Below are 19,129 nucleotides of genomic sequence, written 5' to 3' on the forward strand. Positions count from 1 at the left end.
ACCGTTGGACTAATTGAAGCTTCCAAGAAGTTGGGTTTATATATCAGTGGAAAGTCCAGAGTGGGAGAAAGAACTCTTGTCTGTTGTCACCTCTCAACATAGGATTCCCCCAAATAGTAACAAGCCACACCTAAAAACTGTCAGGCCATCAAATGCTAATCAAGGTGGCAAATTGAAACATTCACACCTAGCTCCAACAGACAAGAATTCTTTCTCCCACCCTGGACTTATATGTTGCAAAACAAGTCATAATAATAATAATGAAGGATAACAAAAGACTCCAGAGTTATGCAGCCAACCTTAAAGACACAATAAATTGGAGATTAAGCCCCATACTGGTCTAAAAACAGGTGTACTGGCCACTCCAGTCTCAGCAATTTTAACCTTTCTGAATTTTCCACCTTTTTGGAAATTATTTTGCAAACACTGTTGGTGAAGACAAGAGACAGGGTCTTTTCAGCAGTGGCCCCCTGTCTGTGGAACTCCCTCCCTAAGGACATCAGGTTGGCCACCTTCCTCCTGTCCTTTAGAAAACAACTGAAGATCTGGCTCTGGAACCAGACAATTGACTAGAGGGGAATGTCAATATGGAAGAGAAATTTTCTGGACATCGTGACACTGGATTTTCCCGACTTGGCTTTGGCATATTGGCACGTTAATTTATTGTTAATGAATTTATTGTTGAATTTTGTATAATGTTTTAAATGGATGTTATTGTTTAACTGTGATTTTATTGGTATTTATGTGGATAGCATCCTCGGATGGTTATGTAAGGCTGCCCTGAGTCCCCTTGTGGGGAGAAGGGCAGGATAGAAATGTATGTAATAAATAAATAAATACATAAATATTTTAATTTTTCAAAATGTAAAAAGCAATAATACCACAAAAAGAAGCAGAAATGTTATAACGCATAATGCTAAAGCTATGCAGCTAACTTACTAGCTACTACTACAAAGTACAAGAGTAAATTAAAAACAAACACACCAACAAAATACACACATACATAGACATACACAAACGTAAACTACACTAATAAATAAACCAGGGGTCCTCAAACTATGGCCCGCGGGCCACTTCCGGCCCGCCAAGGGCACTTATCCAGCCCGTGGAGGAGGAGCGCCCCCCCCCCCCCCACACACAGTGCCCCTCCCTTGGCTGGCTCACGCTATCCGTCAGGCCTGATGGACAGCGTGAGCCAGCCAAGGGCAGCTGCTCCGCGCAGCCTACTCACGCGTAAAGCACCTCGCGAGGTGCTTTACGCGCGAGTAGGCCGCGCGGTGCTGCTCCTCCCTTGGCAGGCTCACGCTGCTCATCGGGCCTGATGGGCAGCGTGAGCCAGCCAAGGGCAGCTGCTCTGCGCGGCCTACTCACGCGTAAAGCACCTTGCAAGGCCATGCGGGGCTGCTCCTCCCTTGGCAGGCTCACGCTGCCCATCGGGTTCGATGGGCAGCGTGAGCTAGCCAAGGGAGGCTGACTCGGCGCTCCATGCAGTCATGCCAGCCACATGACCTTGGAGGTGTCTACGGACAACGCCGGCTCTTCGACTTAGAAATGCAGATGAGCACCACATCCCAGAGTCAGACACGACTGGACTTCATGTCAGAGGAAAATCTTTAACTAGGAAAATTGTGGAAGATCTAGGGTGGGAGAAAGAACTCTTGTCTGTTGGAGGTAGGTATGAATGTTTCAATTGGCCACCTTGATTACCATTTCATAGCCTGACAGTTTTTAGGGAGAATCCTTTGTTGAGAGGTGATTAGCTGGCCCTGATTGTTTCTTGTCTGGAGTTCCCCTGTGTTTGAGTGTTGTTCTTTATTTACAGTTATACTTTTACAGTTTTTTTTTAATACTGGTAGCCAGATTTTATTCAGACTAGAAATACGAAGATTTCCCATTCTCTGCTCCTGGAATTACTGCCTAAAGAGGGCTAGAAAGAACCCCTTTAAAGGGCCCTTCCACACAGCAAAATAAGATATGTGCAATGTGCATAGGAATTTTTTAATTGATTTTTTTTTAAAAAAAATATATAGTCTGGCCCTCCAACGGTCTGAGGGACAGTGAACTGGCCCCCAGTTTAAAAAGTCTGAGGACCCCTGAAATAAACAAACAGGCATGAGTCTAATTATACAAACTTTGCACTCTATTTGTTGGTTTTTATACCTTATCACTCGACTCCATTTAGATGATCCCATATAAGCACATTTCTGCCTTTGGTACCACTGTTCCAACTCAAATCTTACACTTGACATATCCCGATGGTTGTCATGAAAAAGTGATTTGAAAGTTCCAATGCTTCTTGAAAGCAATCAATTTTCTCCTCGTTAATCAGCAGCATCAGTTTCTCCATCTCTGCAAGTATGCAAATCTTCATAAGTCAATGAAGACAACTTCTTCCTTCCATCTCTGAGGATATCGTATTCTATCTGCAATTATCATGTATTTTAGTAATCTTTCAAATTTTCATTCTGGATGATCATCCAGAATTCTTAAGATACAAAACTGTGGAGTCATTGTAAATGTAACCTTAATAATTTCCTTCAAGGCATGTATAGGGTTTCTCCCCAGTATGAGTCCTGTGATGGGAACGTAGACCTGAACTATGAGTGAAGCTCTGTCCACATTCCAGGCATTTATAGGGTTTCTCCCCAGTGTGAGTCCTTTGATGTGAACGTAGGTTTTCTCTCTGAGTAAAGCTCCGCCCACACTCCAGGCATTTATAGGGTTTCTCCCCAGTGTGAGTCCTTTGATGTTTATGTAGACCTGAACTATTAGTGAAGCTGTGTCCACACTCCAGACATTTATAGGGTTTCTCCCCAGTATGAGTCCCTTGATGCGAATGTAGACCTGTACTACGAGTAAAGCTCTGTCCACACTGCAGGCATGTATAGGGTTTCTCCCCAGTGTGAGTCCTTTGATGCGAACGTAGATTTCCACTCTCAGTGAAGCTCTGTCCACACTCCAGGCATTTATAGGGTTTCTCCCCAGTGTGTGTCCTTTGATGCGAACGTAGATTTCCACTCTCAGTGAAGCTCTGTCCACATTCTGGACATGTATAGGGTTTCTCCCCTGTGTGAGTCCTTTGATGTGAATGCAGACTTCCACTACGAGCAAAGCTCAGTCCACACTCCAGGCATTTATAGGGCTTCTCCCCAGTGTGAATTCTTTGATGTGAATATAGATGTCCACTTTCAATGAAGTTCTGTCCACATTCCATGCATTTATAGGGTTTCTCCCCAGTGTGGATCCTTTGATGTCTATGTAGACTTCCGCCCTGAGCGAAGCTCTGTCCACACTCCAGACATTTATAGGGTTTCTCCCCAGTGTGAGTCCTTTCATGTTGTAGCAGATGGCTCCTCTGAGTGAAGCTCTTTCCACACTCAAGACATGTATAGAGTTTCTCCTCCATGATGACTGTTTTGTATATGATTAACTGCAATATAGACATGTGAGTGTTCCCTTTTACTTTCTCCACTATTGAGAGGATTTTTTCTTCCTATAGGATTACTTTCATTACTGATCTTTGATTTCCAAATTCCTAAATATCAAGTAGATAGTGATATTTCTTATCATGCCAGAGGTGACTTCATACGGTCTTCATTCCCCTAGTCAAGAAAAAAGAAGCAAAAGATTAAACATGAAGCTGCAAACCTTCTTTATTTCTAAGATTACCCTCTTTTCCCTTCATGGCCCATGTTGAAAATGGGAATACCAAGAAATTGAGATGTGAAGGGTCTCAAGGACAGACACAGAAACCAGCAAAGGTGATCACATACTGAAAAACAATAAGGGATGGTGTGAAAAAGGGGCCAGGCTGCCTGCCTGTGTAGATATTCCACCAATAAATATAAAGGATGTTTAATTCTGCTATTTATTTATTTATTTATTTATTTATTTATTTATTTATTTGCTATACTTGTATACCGCTGTTTCTCAGCCTAGCCGGCGACTCAACGCGGTTTACAACAAAATATAACAATCGACAGTATACAGTTTAAAAGCATAAAAACATAGTGCACAATACATATATCAACAAACAATCCAATTAATCTCCTGACTAAAATCGTGATCCAGTTTCGTCGTCCATATTGCCAGTCCTTTGATCATTACATTCCTTGCACTGAGTTAACCGAATGCCTGCTCGAACATCCAGGTTTTTAATCTTCTACGGAATACCATCAATGAGGGGGCTGATCTTACCTCCATGGGAAGGGCGTTCCATAGCCGTGGAGCCACCACAGAAAAGGCCCTGTCTCTCGTCCCCGCCAGCCGCACCTGTGAAGCAGGCGGGATAGAGAGCAGGGCCTCCCCAGAAGATCTTAGGGTCCTGGTGGGCTGATAGGCCGAGATACGTTCGGATAGGTAAGTTGGGCCAGAACCGTTTAGGGCTTTAAAGGCCAACGCCAGCACTTGGAATTGAGCCCGGTAGCAGATCGGCAGCCAGTGGAGCTGGTGCAGCAGAGGAGTTGTATGCTCCCTGCGCTCCGCTCCTGTTAGTATCATGGCTGCCGAGCGTTGGACTAATTGGAGCTTCCGGGCCGTCTTCAAAGGCAACCCCACGTAGAAAGCGTTGCAGTAGTCTAAACGGGATGTAACCAGAGCGTGGACTACCGTGGCCAAGTCAGACTTCCCAAGGTACGGGCGCAGTTGGCGCACGAGTTTTAACTGTGCGAATGCTCCCCTGGTCACCGCCGAAACCTGGGGTTCCAGGCTCAACGATGAGTCCAGGATCACACCCAAACTGCGAACCTGCGTCTTCAGGGGGAGTGCGACCCCATCCAACACAGGCTGTAACCCTATGCCCTGTTCGGCCTTACGACTGACCAGGAGTACCTCTGTCTTGTCTGGATTCAATTTCAATTTGTTCGCCCCCATCCAGACCGTCACAGCGGCCAAGCACCGGTTCAGGACCTCGACAGCCTCCTTAGTGACAGGTGGAAAGGAGTGACAGAGTTGGACATCATCCGCGTACAGATGACACCGTACCCCGAAACTCCGGATGATCTCCCCCAGCGGCTTCATGTAGATGTTAAACAACATGGGAGACAATATTGAACCCTGAGGAACCCCACAAGACAAAGGTTGTGGGGTTGAACAGGAGTCTCCCAGTAACACCTTCTGAGACCGGCCCTCTAGGAATGAGCGGAGCCACTGTAAAACAGTCCCTCCAAGACCCATTCCCGCGAGGCGTCCCAGAAGGATACCGTGGTCGACGGTATCGAAGGCCGCTGAGAGGTCCAGAAGCACCAGCAGGGACACACTCCCCCTGTCGAGCTCCCGGCGCAGATCATCCACTAAGGCGACCAAGGCTGTCTCGGTACCATGCCCCGGCCTAAAGCCAGACTGTGCTATCACCGTTTTGTTCTCCTTTAAACTGAGGATTAGAGATTGAGAGTGAGACTCTGCTTAAGGCGAAACAGTAACTGTTGGTTTATTTATATCCTTCCAGTTACATAAGAGTATATATACAGTATAAATGCTTTATCGTTACAATGATAGTTATTGATTCTTCTCTTATGAAGAAGTTACTTTAAACATAGTTTCTGTGTGACTTTTGTTTATGTATTTACTCAGCCTTTCCTTCATAAAACTTTCCTAATATTGTGTTGTTGTAGGTTTTTTCGGGCTGTATGGCCATGGTCTAGAGCAGTGGTTCTCAACCTTTCTAATGCCATGACCCCTAAATAAAGTTCCTCATGTTGTGGTGACCCCCAACCACATTTTCGTTGCTGCTTCATAACAGTAATTTTGGTACTGTTATGAAATGTAATGTAAACGTCTGATATGAAGGATGTATTTTCATTGTTACAAATTAAACATAATTAAAGCATAGGGAGCGGGCCTTCTCGGTGGTGGCCCCCCGGCTGTGGAACACTCTCCCTGCTGAAGTTAGACAGGCGCCCTCCTTGATGGCCTTTCGTAGGGGCCTAAAAACATGGCTCTTCGAGCAGGCCTTCAATTGAGTGTAGTTAAATTGACAATGGAATGAACTAGGACTACGAATTTCGGCTATGACCCCAGGACTTGACGAAGCGGATTTTTTAGTATAAGTATATGTTATGTTGTATCTGTCTGGTTTGTATCGTCTTTATTCACTGTACATTGTCTTCTTGTTGTTGTTGTTCACCGCCCCGAGTCGCCTCCGGGCTGAGAGGGGCGGTCAATAAATGCAAGAAATAATAAATAAATAAATAAATAAGTACCTTCAACCGATGCAGCTCTGACTTCCAGAGACCACTGAGACACCCCTCCCCTCCCCCCGAAATACAGACCTAATGACCAATAGAAAATACTGGAGGGGGTTGGGGGGAATTGATAGTGAATTATGGGAGAAGTAGTTCACCTACATCCAGAGAGCACTGTGAACCCAAATTACTATGGATCTGGACAGAACTTGGCACAAATACTCAGTATGCCCAAATCTGGTGGAGTTTGGGGAAAATAGACCTTGGCATTTGGGAGTTGTTGGGATGTATAGTTCCCCAGCCATCAAAGAGCATTCTGAACTCCAATAATTAAATTGGACCAAACTTGGCCTGCAGAACTATCACAAACAACAGAAAACACTGGAGAGGTTTTAGGAAAAAAGACCTTGGCATTTGGGACTTGTTGGGGTGTTTAGTTCCCCGGCCATCAAAGAGCATTCTGAAATCCAACCACAATTAAATTGGACCAAACTTGAGCTGTGTGGAATAATAATAATAACAATTTTATTTTTAACCCACACTCTCCCCCCGGAGGGACTCAGGGCGGCTTCCAAAAACGAAAATGGCAAATATTCAATGCTGTGTGTGATCATAAAAAATATAACATTTACACATACTATTAAAACATATTAAACACCTTTGGCTAAAAGATATAAAGCAATCAGTCAGGCATCATAGATTAAAGTACAATTCAACAGTTAAAATCTGTATAAAACAGGTGTATGGGCCACTCCAATCTCAGCAATTTCAACCTTTCTAAATTTCTGATCTTTTTAGAAACTATTCTGATTTTTAAAGGGTAAAAAAGTAATAATATCACAAAAAGAAACTTTAAGATGCAGCTAACTAGCTACCTACAACAAAAAAGAACAATACTAAATTAGAAATGAACACACACCTACATAGATATATACACACAAACTAACAAATAAACAAACAGACATTGGTATAATTCTATAAACCTCACACTTTATTTGTTCGTATTTATACTTTATTATTCTACTCCATTCAGACAATTCTACATAATTTATTATTTATTTATTTGCCTTATTTATATCTCGCCTTTCTTTACCCCGAGGGGGACTCAAGGCGGCTTACAAGTGGCACCAACAGTGCCTCAAAACATACAATATTTACTTAAAAGTAAATTGGATTAAAATTAGAATATATTTAACATAATTAAAATACATTCAATGTTAAAACACGTCATCCAGGGATCAGAATCTAAAGCCATTCCGTAATCAATTGCACATAATCCACATTATAATTACTGTACTAAAGCCTGCTCCCAGAGCCAGGTTTTTACTCTTCTTCTGAAGGCTAGGAGGGAGGGGGCTGATCTAATATTGCTAGGGAGGGAGTTCCACAACCAAGGGGTCACCACTGAGAAGTCCCCACCAGCCACGCCTGCAAGGCTGGCTGGGACTGAGAAAGTTCCACAACCAAGGGGTCACCACTGAGTAGTCCCCACCAGCCACGCCTGCAAGGCTGGCTGGGACAGAGAAAGTTCCACAACCAAGGGGTCACCACTGAGAAGTCCCCACCAGCCACGCCTGCAAGGCTGGCTGGGACAGAGAAAGTTCCACAACCAAGGGGTCACCACTGAGAAGTCCCCACCAGCCACGCCTGCAAGGCTGGCTGGGACTGAGAAAGTTCCACAACCAAGGGGTCACCACTGAGAAGTCCCCACCAGCCACGCCTGCAAGGAAGGTGGGACTGAGAGCAGGGCCTCCCCAGACAATCATTGTCTTTGAGCTGGTTCATAGGGGGAGATACGTTTGGACAGGTAAACTGTCCAAAGGCATACTTCTACTTTTGGTACAACTATTCTAATTCATAAATCTTATACTTGACATATGCCCCAAATGTTGCCATTAAAATGTTATAAAAAGTTCCAATATTTCTTGAAGGTGATCTAAGGTTTCTTCTTAATCAGCAAAGTCAGTTTCTCAATTTGTGCTAGTTTGTGGATCTTTGTCAGTAAATTTCTAGATTGCCATCCAGCATTATTAATAAACAAAACACTGATGCCACTGTAAATGCAAACTTAACAATTTCCTTCAAGGCATTTATAGGGTTTCTCCCCAGTGTGGGTCTTTTCATGTTGCAGCAGAAGGTCCGTCCAAGCGAAGCTCTGTCCACACTCCATGCATTTATAGGGTTTCTTCCCAGTGTGAGTCATTTGATGTGAATACAGACCTTCATTCTGAGTGAAGCTCAGTCCACACTCCAGGCATATATAGGGTTTTTCCCCAGCATGGCTCCTTTGATGTGAATGTAGATTTCCACTCTGAGTGAAGCTCAGTGCACACTCCATGCATTTATAGTGTTTCTCCCCAGTGTGAATCCTTTCATGTGAATGTAGACTTCCACTCTGAGCAAAACTCATTCCACAATCCAGGCATTTATAGGGTTTCTCTCCAGTGTGAATCCTTTGATGTGAACGTAGATGTGAACTCTGAGTGAAACTCTGTCCACATTCTAGGCATTTATAGGGTTTCTCCCCAGTATGAATCCTTTTATGTTTCTGTAGGCATCCACTCTCAGTAAAGCTCTTTCCACACTCCAGACATGTATAGGGTTTCTCCCCAGTGTGAGTCCTTTGATGTGAACGTAGACCTGCATTATGAGTGAAGCTCAGTCCGCACTCCAGGCATTTATAGTGTTTCTTCCCAGTGTGAGTCTTCTGATGTGAATTTAGACCTCCATTCTGAGCAAAGGTCTTTCCACACTCCAAGCATTTATAGGGTTTCTCCCCAGTGTGAGTCCTTTGATGTGTTTGTAGAGTTCCCCTCTGAGAAAAGCTCTGTCCACACTCCAGGCATTTATAGGGTTTCTCTCCAGTGTGAGTCCTTTGATGTGAACGCACACTTCCACTCTCAGTGAAACTCTGTCCACACTCCAGACATTTATAGGGTTTCTCCCCAGTGTGGGTCCTTTGATGTGTACGTAGATTTACTCTCTGAGCAAAGCTCTGTCCACACTCCAGGCATTTATAGGGTTTCTCCCCAGTGTGTGTCCTTTGATGTGTCTTTAGATTTCCATGCTGATGAAAGCTCTTTCCACATTCAATACATATATATGCTTTATCCTCCATGCTGAAAATGTTATGTCTAGATAATTATGTATAGATGTGATGTATAGATATGGAATCTTGAGTCTTGTTTTTCCCTTTCTGATCTAGAGTAAGTTTAAGAATTCAACAAGATCAGCACCGTGAGAAGATTATTTTTCCTACAGTTTCCTTACTGCACTTCAGTTTCCAAATTCCTCAATACCCAGTAGAAGCTGATTTGTTTCTTCTCATGCCAAAGGTGGCTCCATTGAGCCCTCAATGTCCCTGTTCAAGAAAAAAGAAGCAAAAGGTTAAATATGAAGACCCAAACCTCTTTAACCTCCAATATTATCCCATTTTCCTTTCATCGATCATGATGAAAATGGAAATATCAAGAAGAGACATAAAGATCTGCCCACTCCCTCTTGTCCTTCAGGAGGCTAGTGAAATCCTGGTTATGGAACGAAGCATTCCCAGAATAATGGCTGAGACTGATTACAAACCAAAGTGAGTGACCACATATGCGGACTGAGTTGAACATGATTTTACCTTGCCGATTTGGTATATATGTATTTTATCTATATGTATTTTAATCTTGTATTGTTGTATGATGTTTTATAACTTGTATTAGAAGCATTGAATCCTTGCTGTAAGCCGGTCTGAGTCCCCCTACGGAGGTGAGAAGATCGGGATAGAAAAGTTTTAAATAAATAAATAAAGCATCTCAAGGACGTACAGAAAAAAACAGCAAAAGTAACTACAGATTCATAAACAACAAGGAATGGATTCCAGGCACTCTGAGTGAACATAACAGAAAAAAGTTGGTCCTGGTTCAAACAGGGAATACCATTGCTTTAACTATGCAGACCTTCGTTACCAGTGTGATGTCTGTACTTTTCACTATTTTATCAAGATTGGTCATTGCTCTCCTCCCAAGAAGTAAATGTCTTCTGATAGTCCCAGTCAGGGTTGGCTTGACACACCTTCCTCTTGGCATGTTTCTCTCTTTTGCTGTAGAATTTGTGCCTCTTTGAATTCTACAGCACTGCTGGTCACAGCTGACCTCCAGCTGGAGCACTCAAGGGCCAGGGCTTCCCAGTTTTGTGTCTATGCCACAGTTTTTAAGGTTGGCTTTAAGCCCGTCTTTAAATCTCTTTTCCTGCCCACCAACATTCCGTTTTCCGTTCTTGAGTTCGGAGTAGAGCAACTGCTTTGGGAGACGGTGGTCAGGCATCCGGACAACGTGGCCAGTCCAGCGGAATTGATGGCGGAGGACCATCGCTTCAATTCTGGTGGTCTTTGCTTCTTCCAGCATGCTGATGTTTGTTCGCTTGTCTTCCCAAGAGATTTGCAGCACTGATGGAATCGTTCCAGGAGTTGCATGTGATGTCTGTAGCCAGTCCACGTTTCGCAGGCATATAGCACGGTTGGGAGGATAATAGCTTTATAAACAAGCACCTTGGCATCCCTATGGATGTCCTGGTCCTCAAACACTCTCTGCTTCATTCTGAACAATGCTGCACTCGCAGAGCTCAGGCAGTGTTGTATTTCAGTGTCAATGTTGACTTTGGTGGAAAGATGGCTGCCAAGGTAGCGGAAATGGTTAACATTTTCTGATGTTACACCATTAAGGTGTATTTTTGGCATTGCAGATGGATTGGCTGGTGACTGCTGGAACAGCACTTTGGTTTTCTCGATGTTCAATGACAGGCCAAGCTTCTCGTATGCTTCTGCGGCCACTTCCTGTCTAGCAAGGGCCGTTGTGAGGGAGGCACTGAGGAGTCATGGGCAGCTGGGACCCTCAACAAGAACAACTCAAGAGCTCAGGTGGTGTTGTATTTCAGTGTCAGTGTTGACTTTTGTGGAGAGGTGGCTGCCAAGGAAGCAAAAATGGTCAACATGTTCCAATGTTACATCATTAAGCTGTATTTCTGGCACTGCAGACAGATTGGCTGGTGACTGCTGGAAGAGCACTTTGGTTTTCTCAATGTTCAGTGACAGGCTGAGCTTCTGCGAAGGTGTTTAGAGTGGCTTGTTCTTCTGAATGTGTAAGTAAATAAAAGTACATACACACATATATTATAAACTAGCTGTCCCCTGACACATGTTGCTGTGGCCCACATGGGGGTTCTGTGTGGGAGGTTTGGCCCAATTCTATCATTGGTGGGGTTCAGAATGCTCTGTGATTGTAGGTGAACTATAAATCCCAGCAACTACAACTCCCAAATGTCAAGATTCTATTTTCCCCAAACTCCACCAGTGTTCACATTTGGGCATATTGAATATTCGTGTAGAGTTTGGTCCAGATCCATCCTTGTTTGAGTCCACAGTGATCTCTGGATGTAGGTATACTACAACTCCCAAACTCAACGTCAATGAGCTTGGTCCAGATCCATCATTGTTTGAGTCCACAGTGATCTCTGGATGTAGGTATACTACAACTCCCAAACTCAACGCCAATGAGCTTGGTCCAGATCCATCATTGTTTGTGTCCACAGTGATCTCTGGATGTAGGTATACTACAACTCCCAAACTCAACGTCAATGAGCTTGGTCCAGATCCATCATTGTTTGTGTCCACAGTGATCTCTGGATGTAGGTATACTACAACTCCCAAACTCAACGTCAATGAGCTTGGTCCAGATCCATCATTGTTTGAGTCCACAGTGATCCCTGGATGTAGGTATACTACAACTCCCAAACTCAACGTCAATGAGCTTGGTCCAGATCCATCATTGTTTGTGTCCACAGTGATCTCTGGATGTAGGTATACTACAACTCCCAAACTCAACGTCAATGAGCTTGGTCCAGATCCATCATTGTTTGAGTCCACAGTGATCCCTGGATGTAGGTATACTACAACTCCCAAACTCAACGTCAATGAGCTTGGTCCAGATCCATCATTGTTTGTGTCCACAGTGATCTCTGGATGTAGGTATACTACAACTCCCAAACTCAACGTCAATGAGCTTGGTCCACATCCATCATTGTTTGAGTCCACAGTGATCCCTGGATGTAGGTATACTACAACTCCCAAACTCAACGTCAATGAGCTTGGTCCAGATCCATCATTGTTTGTGTCCACAGTGATCTCTGGATGTAGGTATACTACAACTCCCAAACTCAACGTCAATGAGCTTGGTCCAGATCCATCATTGTTTGTGTCCACAGCGATCTCTGGATGTAGGTATACTACAACTCCCAAACTCAACGTCAATGACCTTGGTCCAGATCCATCATTGTTTGAGTCCACAGTGATCTCTGGATATAGGTGAACTACAACTCCAAAACCAAAGGACACTACACACCAAACCCTTCCAGCATTTTCTGTTAGTCATGGGAGAACTGTGTGCCAAGTTTGGTTCAACTCCATCGTTGGTGGGTTTCAGAATGCTCTTTGATTGTAGGTGAACTATAAATCCCAGCAGCTACAACTCCCAAATGACAAAATCATGTGAAGGACATACATTGGGTTGTTAGGTGTCTTGTGTCCAAATTTGGTGTCAATTTGTCTAGTGGCTTTTGACTTCTGTTAATCCCACAAACGAACATTACATTTTTATTTATATAGAAGATAAGATATATACACACATACCTCTCTTTCTCTCTCTGCTTTCCTGTCTCACAAGACGGCGGAAGGAGACCCTCTTTCCTCTTCTCCCTCTAGGCGGCCTTCGACCTCGGATTGGCTGCGTCCGTGACGCCCCGCCCACCAGAGGCTCCCATTGGCTGCCCGCCGCTCTGCAGCTTTGATTGACGTGGTTGCAAGGCAGGAAGGAAGGCAGCCTCTGAGGGCAGAGGGAGAGGAGAAGGAACTTCTTCTTTAGATTGAGTGACGTCACCGCTAGGCCCGCCCCCTCCATTGAGGGAGAAAGAAGAGAAGAAGCGACGGAAGCCGAGTGTCGTTTGGAGGAAAGAAGGAGGAAGGCTGGCTGGGTGATGGAGGAGGTGAGAGGCGGACTTTGGAGGAAGAGGAGAAGGAGGAAGCGGGTTGGGGAGAAAAGAGACTGAGAGAAAGAAACCGCCTCAGCCATAGGAATAGGGGGGCGGCCCTGCCCTGCCCCACACACACTCCTTGGCTGCCCTCATTCCTGTCCTCTGGAGCCTGATGGCTTTCAAAAGGGCGTCTCTTTCCCCCACCAACTCTAGTGGTTGAGATCAAGACTAGATCTCCTAGAAATCCAAGTCCGGAGACGGACCCTGTCCTCTGGCGTGGACTGCTCCAGTGCAAGTGCACATTTTAAAATTCCAAAACAGCTGATCTAGGCTGCAAACAAATTGAGTTATGGACACAAAGGTGGCTAAATGAAAGCACAATTGGAAAGCAATTACAATTAGATCCGGCCCCTTGGGGTCTTTTCTCGGGTCCTCTCTCACCATCCCAACCTTCCTTCCTTCTCTCTTTCCTTCCACCTTCCTTCCCTCCCTCTTTTTCCTTCCCTCCTTCCTTCCCTTTCACCCTTTCCTACTTCCTTCCCTCTTTCCTCCCCTCTTTCCTCCCTCCTTCCCTCTCTCCTTTCCTCCTTCCTTCCTTTTCGTCTTCCCTCACTCTATTCCCTTCCACCCTTTCTTCCATCCTTCCCTTCCACCCTTTCCTCTTTCCTTCCTTCCTTACTCTCTTTCCTCCCTCCTTCCCTCTTTCTCTCCTCCCTTCCCTCCCTCCCTTCCCTTTTGTCTTCCCTTCCCTCCATCCATTCCCTTCTACTCTTTCTTCCATCCTTCCCCTCCACCCTTTCCTACTTTCTTCCTTCCCTCTTTCCTCCCCCTTCCCTCTCTCCTTTCCCCCCTCCTTCCTTCCTTTTTGTCTTCCCTCACTCCATTCCCTTCCACCCTTTCTTCCATCCTTCCCCTCCACTCTTTCCTTCCTTCCTTACTCTCTTCCCTCTTTCCTCCCTCCTTCCCTCTCTCTCTTTCTCCTTCCCTCCCTCCCTTCCCTTTTGTCTTCCCTTCCCTCCATCCATTCCCTTCTACTCTTTCTTCCATCCTTCCCCTCCACCCTTTCCTACTTTCTTCCTTCCCTCTTTCCTCCCCCTTCCCTCTCTCCTTTCCTCCCTCCTTCCTTCCTTTTTGTCTTCCCTCACTCCATTCCCTTCCACCCACCCTTCCCTCTTTCCTCCCTCCTTCCCTCTCTCTCTTTCTCCTTCCCTCCCTCCCACCCCTGTTGTCTTCCCTTCCCTCCATCCATTCCCTTCTACTCTTTCTTCCATCCTTCCCCTCCACCCTTTCCTCCTTCCTTCCTTCCCTCTTTGCTCCCCCCTTCCCGCTCTCCTTTCCTCCCTCCCGCCTTCCTTTTTGTCTTCCCTCACTCCATTCCCTTCCACCCTTTCTTCCATCCTTCCTCTCCACCTTTTCCTCTTTCCTCCCTCCTTCCCTCTCTCTCTTTCTCCTCCCTTCCCTCCCTCCCTTCCCTTTTGTCTTCCCTTCCCTCACTCCATTCCCTTCCACTCTTTCTTCCATCCTTCCCTCCACCCTTTCCTCCCCCCTTCCCTCTGTCCTTCCCTCCCTTCTCCCTCCCTTTTTGTCTTCCCTCACTCCATTCCCTTCCATCCTTCCCTTCCACCCTTTCCTCTTTCCTTCCTTCCTCCCTTCCCTCTTTCCCCCCTCCTTCCCTCTCTCTCCTTCTCCTTCCTTCCTTCTCTCCCTTCCCTTTTGTCTTTCCTTCCCTCCATCCATTCCCTTCCACTCTTTCTTCCATCCTTCCCTTCCACCCTTTCCTACTTCCTTCCTTCCCTCCCTTCCTTTTTGTCTTCCCTCACTCCATTCCCTTCCATCCTTCCCATCCACCCTTTCCTCTTTCCTTCCTTCCTTCCTCCCTTCCCTCTTTCCTTCCTCCTTCCCTCTCTCTCTTTCTCCTTCCTTCCCTCCCTTCCCTTTTGTCTTCCCTTCCCTCACTCCATTCCCTTCCACTCTTTCTTCCATCCTTCCCCTCCACCCTTTCCTCCCCCCTTCCCTCTGTCCTTCCCTCCCTCCTCCCTCCCTTTTTGTCTTCCCTCACTCCATTCCCTTCCATCCTTCCCCTCCACCCTTTTTCCTCCTTCCTTCCTTCCCTCTTTCCTCCCTTGGGGACACAGAGCGGTATATAAATAAACTTTTATTATTCTTTATTATTCCTTCCTCTCTTTCCTCTTTCCTTCCCTCTCTCTTTCTCCTTCCTTCCCTCCCTCCCTTCCCTTTTGTCTTCCCTTCCCTCACTCCATTCCCTTCCACTCTTTCTTCCATCCTTCCCCTCCACCCTTTCCTCCTTCCTTCCCTCTTTCCTCCCCCCTTCCCTCTGTCTTTCCCTCCCTCCTCTCTTCCTTTTTGTCTTCCCTCACTCCATTCCCTTCCACTCTTTCTTCCATCCTTCCCCTCCACCTTTTCCTCCTTCCTTCCTTCCCTCTTTCCTCCCTCGGGGACACAGAGCAGTATATAAATAAAGTATTATTATTTATTATTGTAACTCTATTGAAAACAGAGATGAGTCTTTCACTGTAATCCCATGGAGTCAGTTTAATCCCACTAATTACAAATCATTATTTGTTGAATTTAAATATGTATCTATAAATTTGGAAATCAAAATTCCTACTTTCCTCCCTCAGAGGGTAATAATACTCCGCGATGCTCAATAACTTGCCGATCTTTAAAAGTTGGTCATTTCATTGTTCCCTTTACAATCTCTCCCATCGTTTTCCTTTGAAGCTCATCCAGAATAAGTCTCTTATATCAATTCTTGTTCCTAAGAGTCTTGAGGGGTCTTAAAGGGAAGGCATTTGTTCGGACAGTCAACAGTTTAGCTGGAAAACAACTGCTTGATTGCATGTGTGTGCATTTCATCTTCTATCTGGTCAGTTGCAAGGCCGAACAGGGTATAGGGTCACAACCTGTGCTGGACGGGGTCACACTCCTCTTGATAGCTGTTTGCTATTGAACTTTTGGAACTTACTTTTGCATTTAAGACTTTTCTTTTCTTCAATAAACTACAAAACCTTCAGCCTTTGTGTGGTTTGGGTGTTTGGAGCAAGGTGACTCTACTCTGAGCTGCGACACTGTGCTTATCTTTGCATCCCATTCTGGGGCTGAGCCAAGGGAATGAATGACGCAAAGGGGGCTTTGTTCAGCAGAGACTCATTATGTGAGCATCTCTAAGAAGCCTCAATGTGGTTTTGCATTAGCTGGGTGGAGAGGTAGGATTTTGGTTGGCTGCAGGATTTCTTTAGGAAAAGACAGAAAATTTGGTGTTGGCAAGCATCGAATTTGGGGTGCTCAGAAAGCAGACCTGGGACCCATGATAGGAAGGGAGGCGGCCCAGTAATCTTTGTATACCTTAGCATTTAGCACATCCTGGTAATTCAAGGAAACACATTATCCATTTTTTGTTTTTTTGTTTTGTTTTGGGTTTTTTTTGGTCGTGTCAGGAGCGACTTGAGAAACTGCAAGTCGCTTCTGGTGTGAGAGAATTGGCCATCTGCAAGGACGTTGCCCAGGGGACGCCCGGTTGATTTGATGTTTTTATCATCCTTGTGGGAGGCTTCTCTCATGTCCCCGCATGAGGAGCTGGAGCTGATAGAGGGAGCTCATCCGCCTCTCCCAGTGAATGATGTTGCTTTATATTGTAAAGAACCATTCCTTTCTGTCTTCCTGCCTGCCTTCCATCCCTTTAGCAACACAATGACATCAACATGGTGCTCCAAAATTAGGGGTTCCCCTTTTTTTTGCTTCTATCATTCATTCTTTTCTTCCTCCATCCCCCCCTTCTTTCTTTCTGGATCAATTCCCTTCTTTTTAAAGAATCATTGATTCCCTTTGCTGGTTTCTGTGTATGTGCTTGAGCCCCGATGTGTGCATTTCTTGGTATTTCCATTTTCAACATGACCAATGAAGCGAAGGGGGGAGATCTTGTAGGTAAAGAAGGTTTCTTTACCTCCATCTTTGATCTTTTGCTTCTTTCTTGACCAGGGAAATGAGGATTCAGTGGAGCCAACTCTTGGATGCAGTAAGGAAACCAATCATGTAGAAAGAAGAAATCTTCTCAAGGTGATGATATTGCTGAATTCTTGACCTCACAGATAAAAAAGGAAAAAAGAAGAGTCAAGTATCTGTATTGCAATTAGACGCCTATATCACTGTTGGCATGAAGGAGAAAGCCTCTAAATGCATGAAATGTGGGAAGAGGTTTCCTCAAGGGATTATTTGCAGCAACATGAAAGGACTCACACTGGGGAGAAGCCCTATGAATGCCTGGAATGTGGCAAGAGCTTTACGTGTAGTTCAGGTCTACATTCACATCAAAGGACTCACGCTGGGGAGAAACCCTATACATGCCTGGAGTGTGGAAAGAGTTTCACTCATAGGTCAAGTCTGTGTTCCCACCAAAGGACTCACACTGGGGAGAAACCATATACATGCCTGGAGTGTGGACAGAGTTTCACTCAGAGTGGAAATCTACGTAGACATCAAAGGACTCACACTGGGGAGAAACCTTATGAATGTCTGGAGTGTGGACAGAGCTTCACTGAAAGTGGGAATCTACGTTCACATCAAAGGACTCACACTGGAGAGAAACCCTATAACTGCTTGGAGTGTGGTCAGAGCTTCAGTCAGAGTACAAGTCTACGTTCACATCAAAGGACTCACACTGGGGAGAAACCCTATGAATGTTTGGAGTGTGGCAACAGCTTCACTCATAGTTCAGATGTACGTAAGCATCAAAGGACTCACACTGGGGAGAAACCCTATACATGCCTGGAGTGTGGACAGAGCTTCATGCGTAGTTCAGGTCTACGTTCACATCAAAAGACTCACAGTGGAGAGAAACCCAATAAATGTCTGGAGTGCGGACAGAGCTTCACTCATAGTTCAAATCTACGTTCACATCAAAGGACTCACACTGGGGAGAAACCTTATGAATGTCTGGAGTGTGAACAGAGCTTCACTCAGATTTCAAATCTACGTTCACATCAAAGGACTCACACTGGAGAGAAACCCTATAAATGCCTTGAATGTGGACAGAACTTCACTCGTAGTTCTGGTCTACTTTCACATCAAAGGATTCACACTGGAGAAAAACCCTTCATATGCCCAGAGTGTGGACAGAGGTTCACTCAGAGTTCACATCTATATTCACATCAAAGGAATCACACTGGGGATAAACCCTATAAATGCCTAGAATGTGGACAGAGGTTCACTTATAGTTCAGATGTACGCAAACATCAAAGGACTCACACTGGGGAGAAACCCTATACATGCCTGGAGTGTGGACAGAGTTTCACTCAGAGTTCAGGTCTACATTCACATCAAAGGGCTCACATTGGGGAGAAACCCTATACATGCCTGGAGTGTGGGCAGAGTTTCACTCATTGTTCAGGTCTACGTTCACATGAAAAGACTCACAGTGGGGAGAAACCCTATAAATGCCTGGAATGTGGACAGAGCTTCACTCGTAGTTCAAATCTACGTAGACATCAAAAGACTCACACTGGGGAGAAACCCTATAAAGACATAGCATAAAATCATAGAATAATAGAGTTGGAAGAGACCACATGGGCCTTCTAATCCAACCCTGCTGTGATTTTATATGATTCACATGCTTTTATGGATTTAACCAAAAATGTTTTAATATTAATGATGTTTTATACTGTTTTAATATTTGTATTTTTTAAAGTTGTATTGCAGTGCTTTTAATTTGTGAGCTGCTTTGAGTCTTACCTTCACTTTTTTCCTGAGACCACTGCGACCCCCACCAATGACTGAGCAATACCAATCTTGGCACACAGAGTTCCCATGACTCATTCTACATCCAGGTGCAGTTTGGAAGAGTATCGCTCATGGACGATGGAACTTGCAGATGGAAGCTGCAATTCACCCACTGAACCCAGTTGGCATTGGATCTAGAT

At 45.0% G+C, this 19,129-nt stretch overlaps 1 protein-coding gene and 1 pseudogene across 2 annotated transcripts; one reads left to right on the forward strand and one right to left on the reverse strand.

The window, feature by feature from the left end:
• Positions 1-2,038: 2,038 nt before the first annotated feature.
• On the reverse strand, positions 2,039-12,942 carry LOC132780956 (zinc finger and SCAN domain-containing protein 2-like). 2 transcript variants are annotated; one of them, XM_067473564.1, is made up of 2 exons: positions 12,853-12,942; positions 2,039-3,602 (listed from the first exon to the last, which is right to left on the reverse strand). In XM_067473564.1, exon 2 carries the CDS (start codon positions 3,443-3,445, stop codon positions 2,525-2,527), a length of 921 nt encoding a protein of 306 aa, XP_067329665.1. In that variant the 5' UTR covers positions 3,446-3,602; positions 12,853-12,942; the 3' UTR covers positions 2,039-2,524. The 2 variants fall into 2 exon arrangements, with proteins under 2 accessions (XP_067329665.1, XP_060640829.2); XM_060784846.2 differs by lacking the exon at positions 2,039-3,602 and adding an exon at positions 7,153-9,543.
• A 74-nt stretch (positions 12,943-13,016) lies between these two features.
• On the forward strand, positions 13,017-18,924 carry LOC132780955 (zinc finger protein 135-like; annotated as a pseudogene).
• Positions 18,925-19,129: the final 205 nt, after the last annotated feature.

This window comes from Anolis sagrei, chromosome X (genome assembly GCF_037176765.1).
Source record: "Anolis sagrei isolate rAnoSag1 chromosome X, rAnoSag1.mat, whole genome shotgun sequence".
Taxonomy (NCBI): domain Eukaryota; kingdom Metazoa; phylum Chordata; class Lepidosauria; order Squamata; family Dactyloidae; genus Anolis; species Anolis sagrei.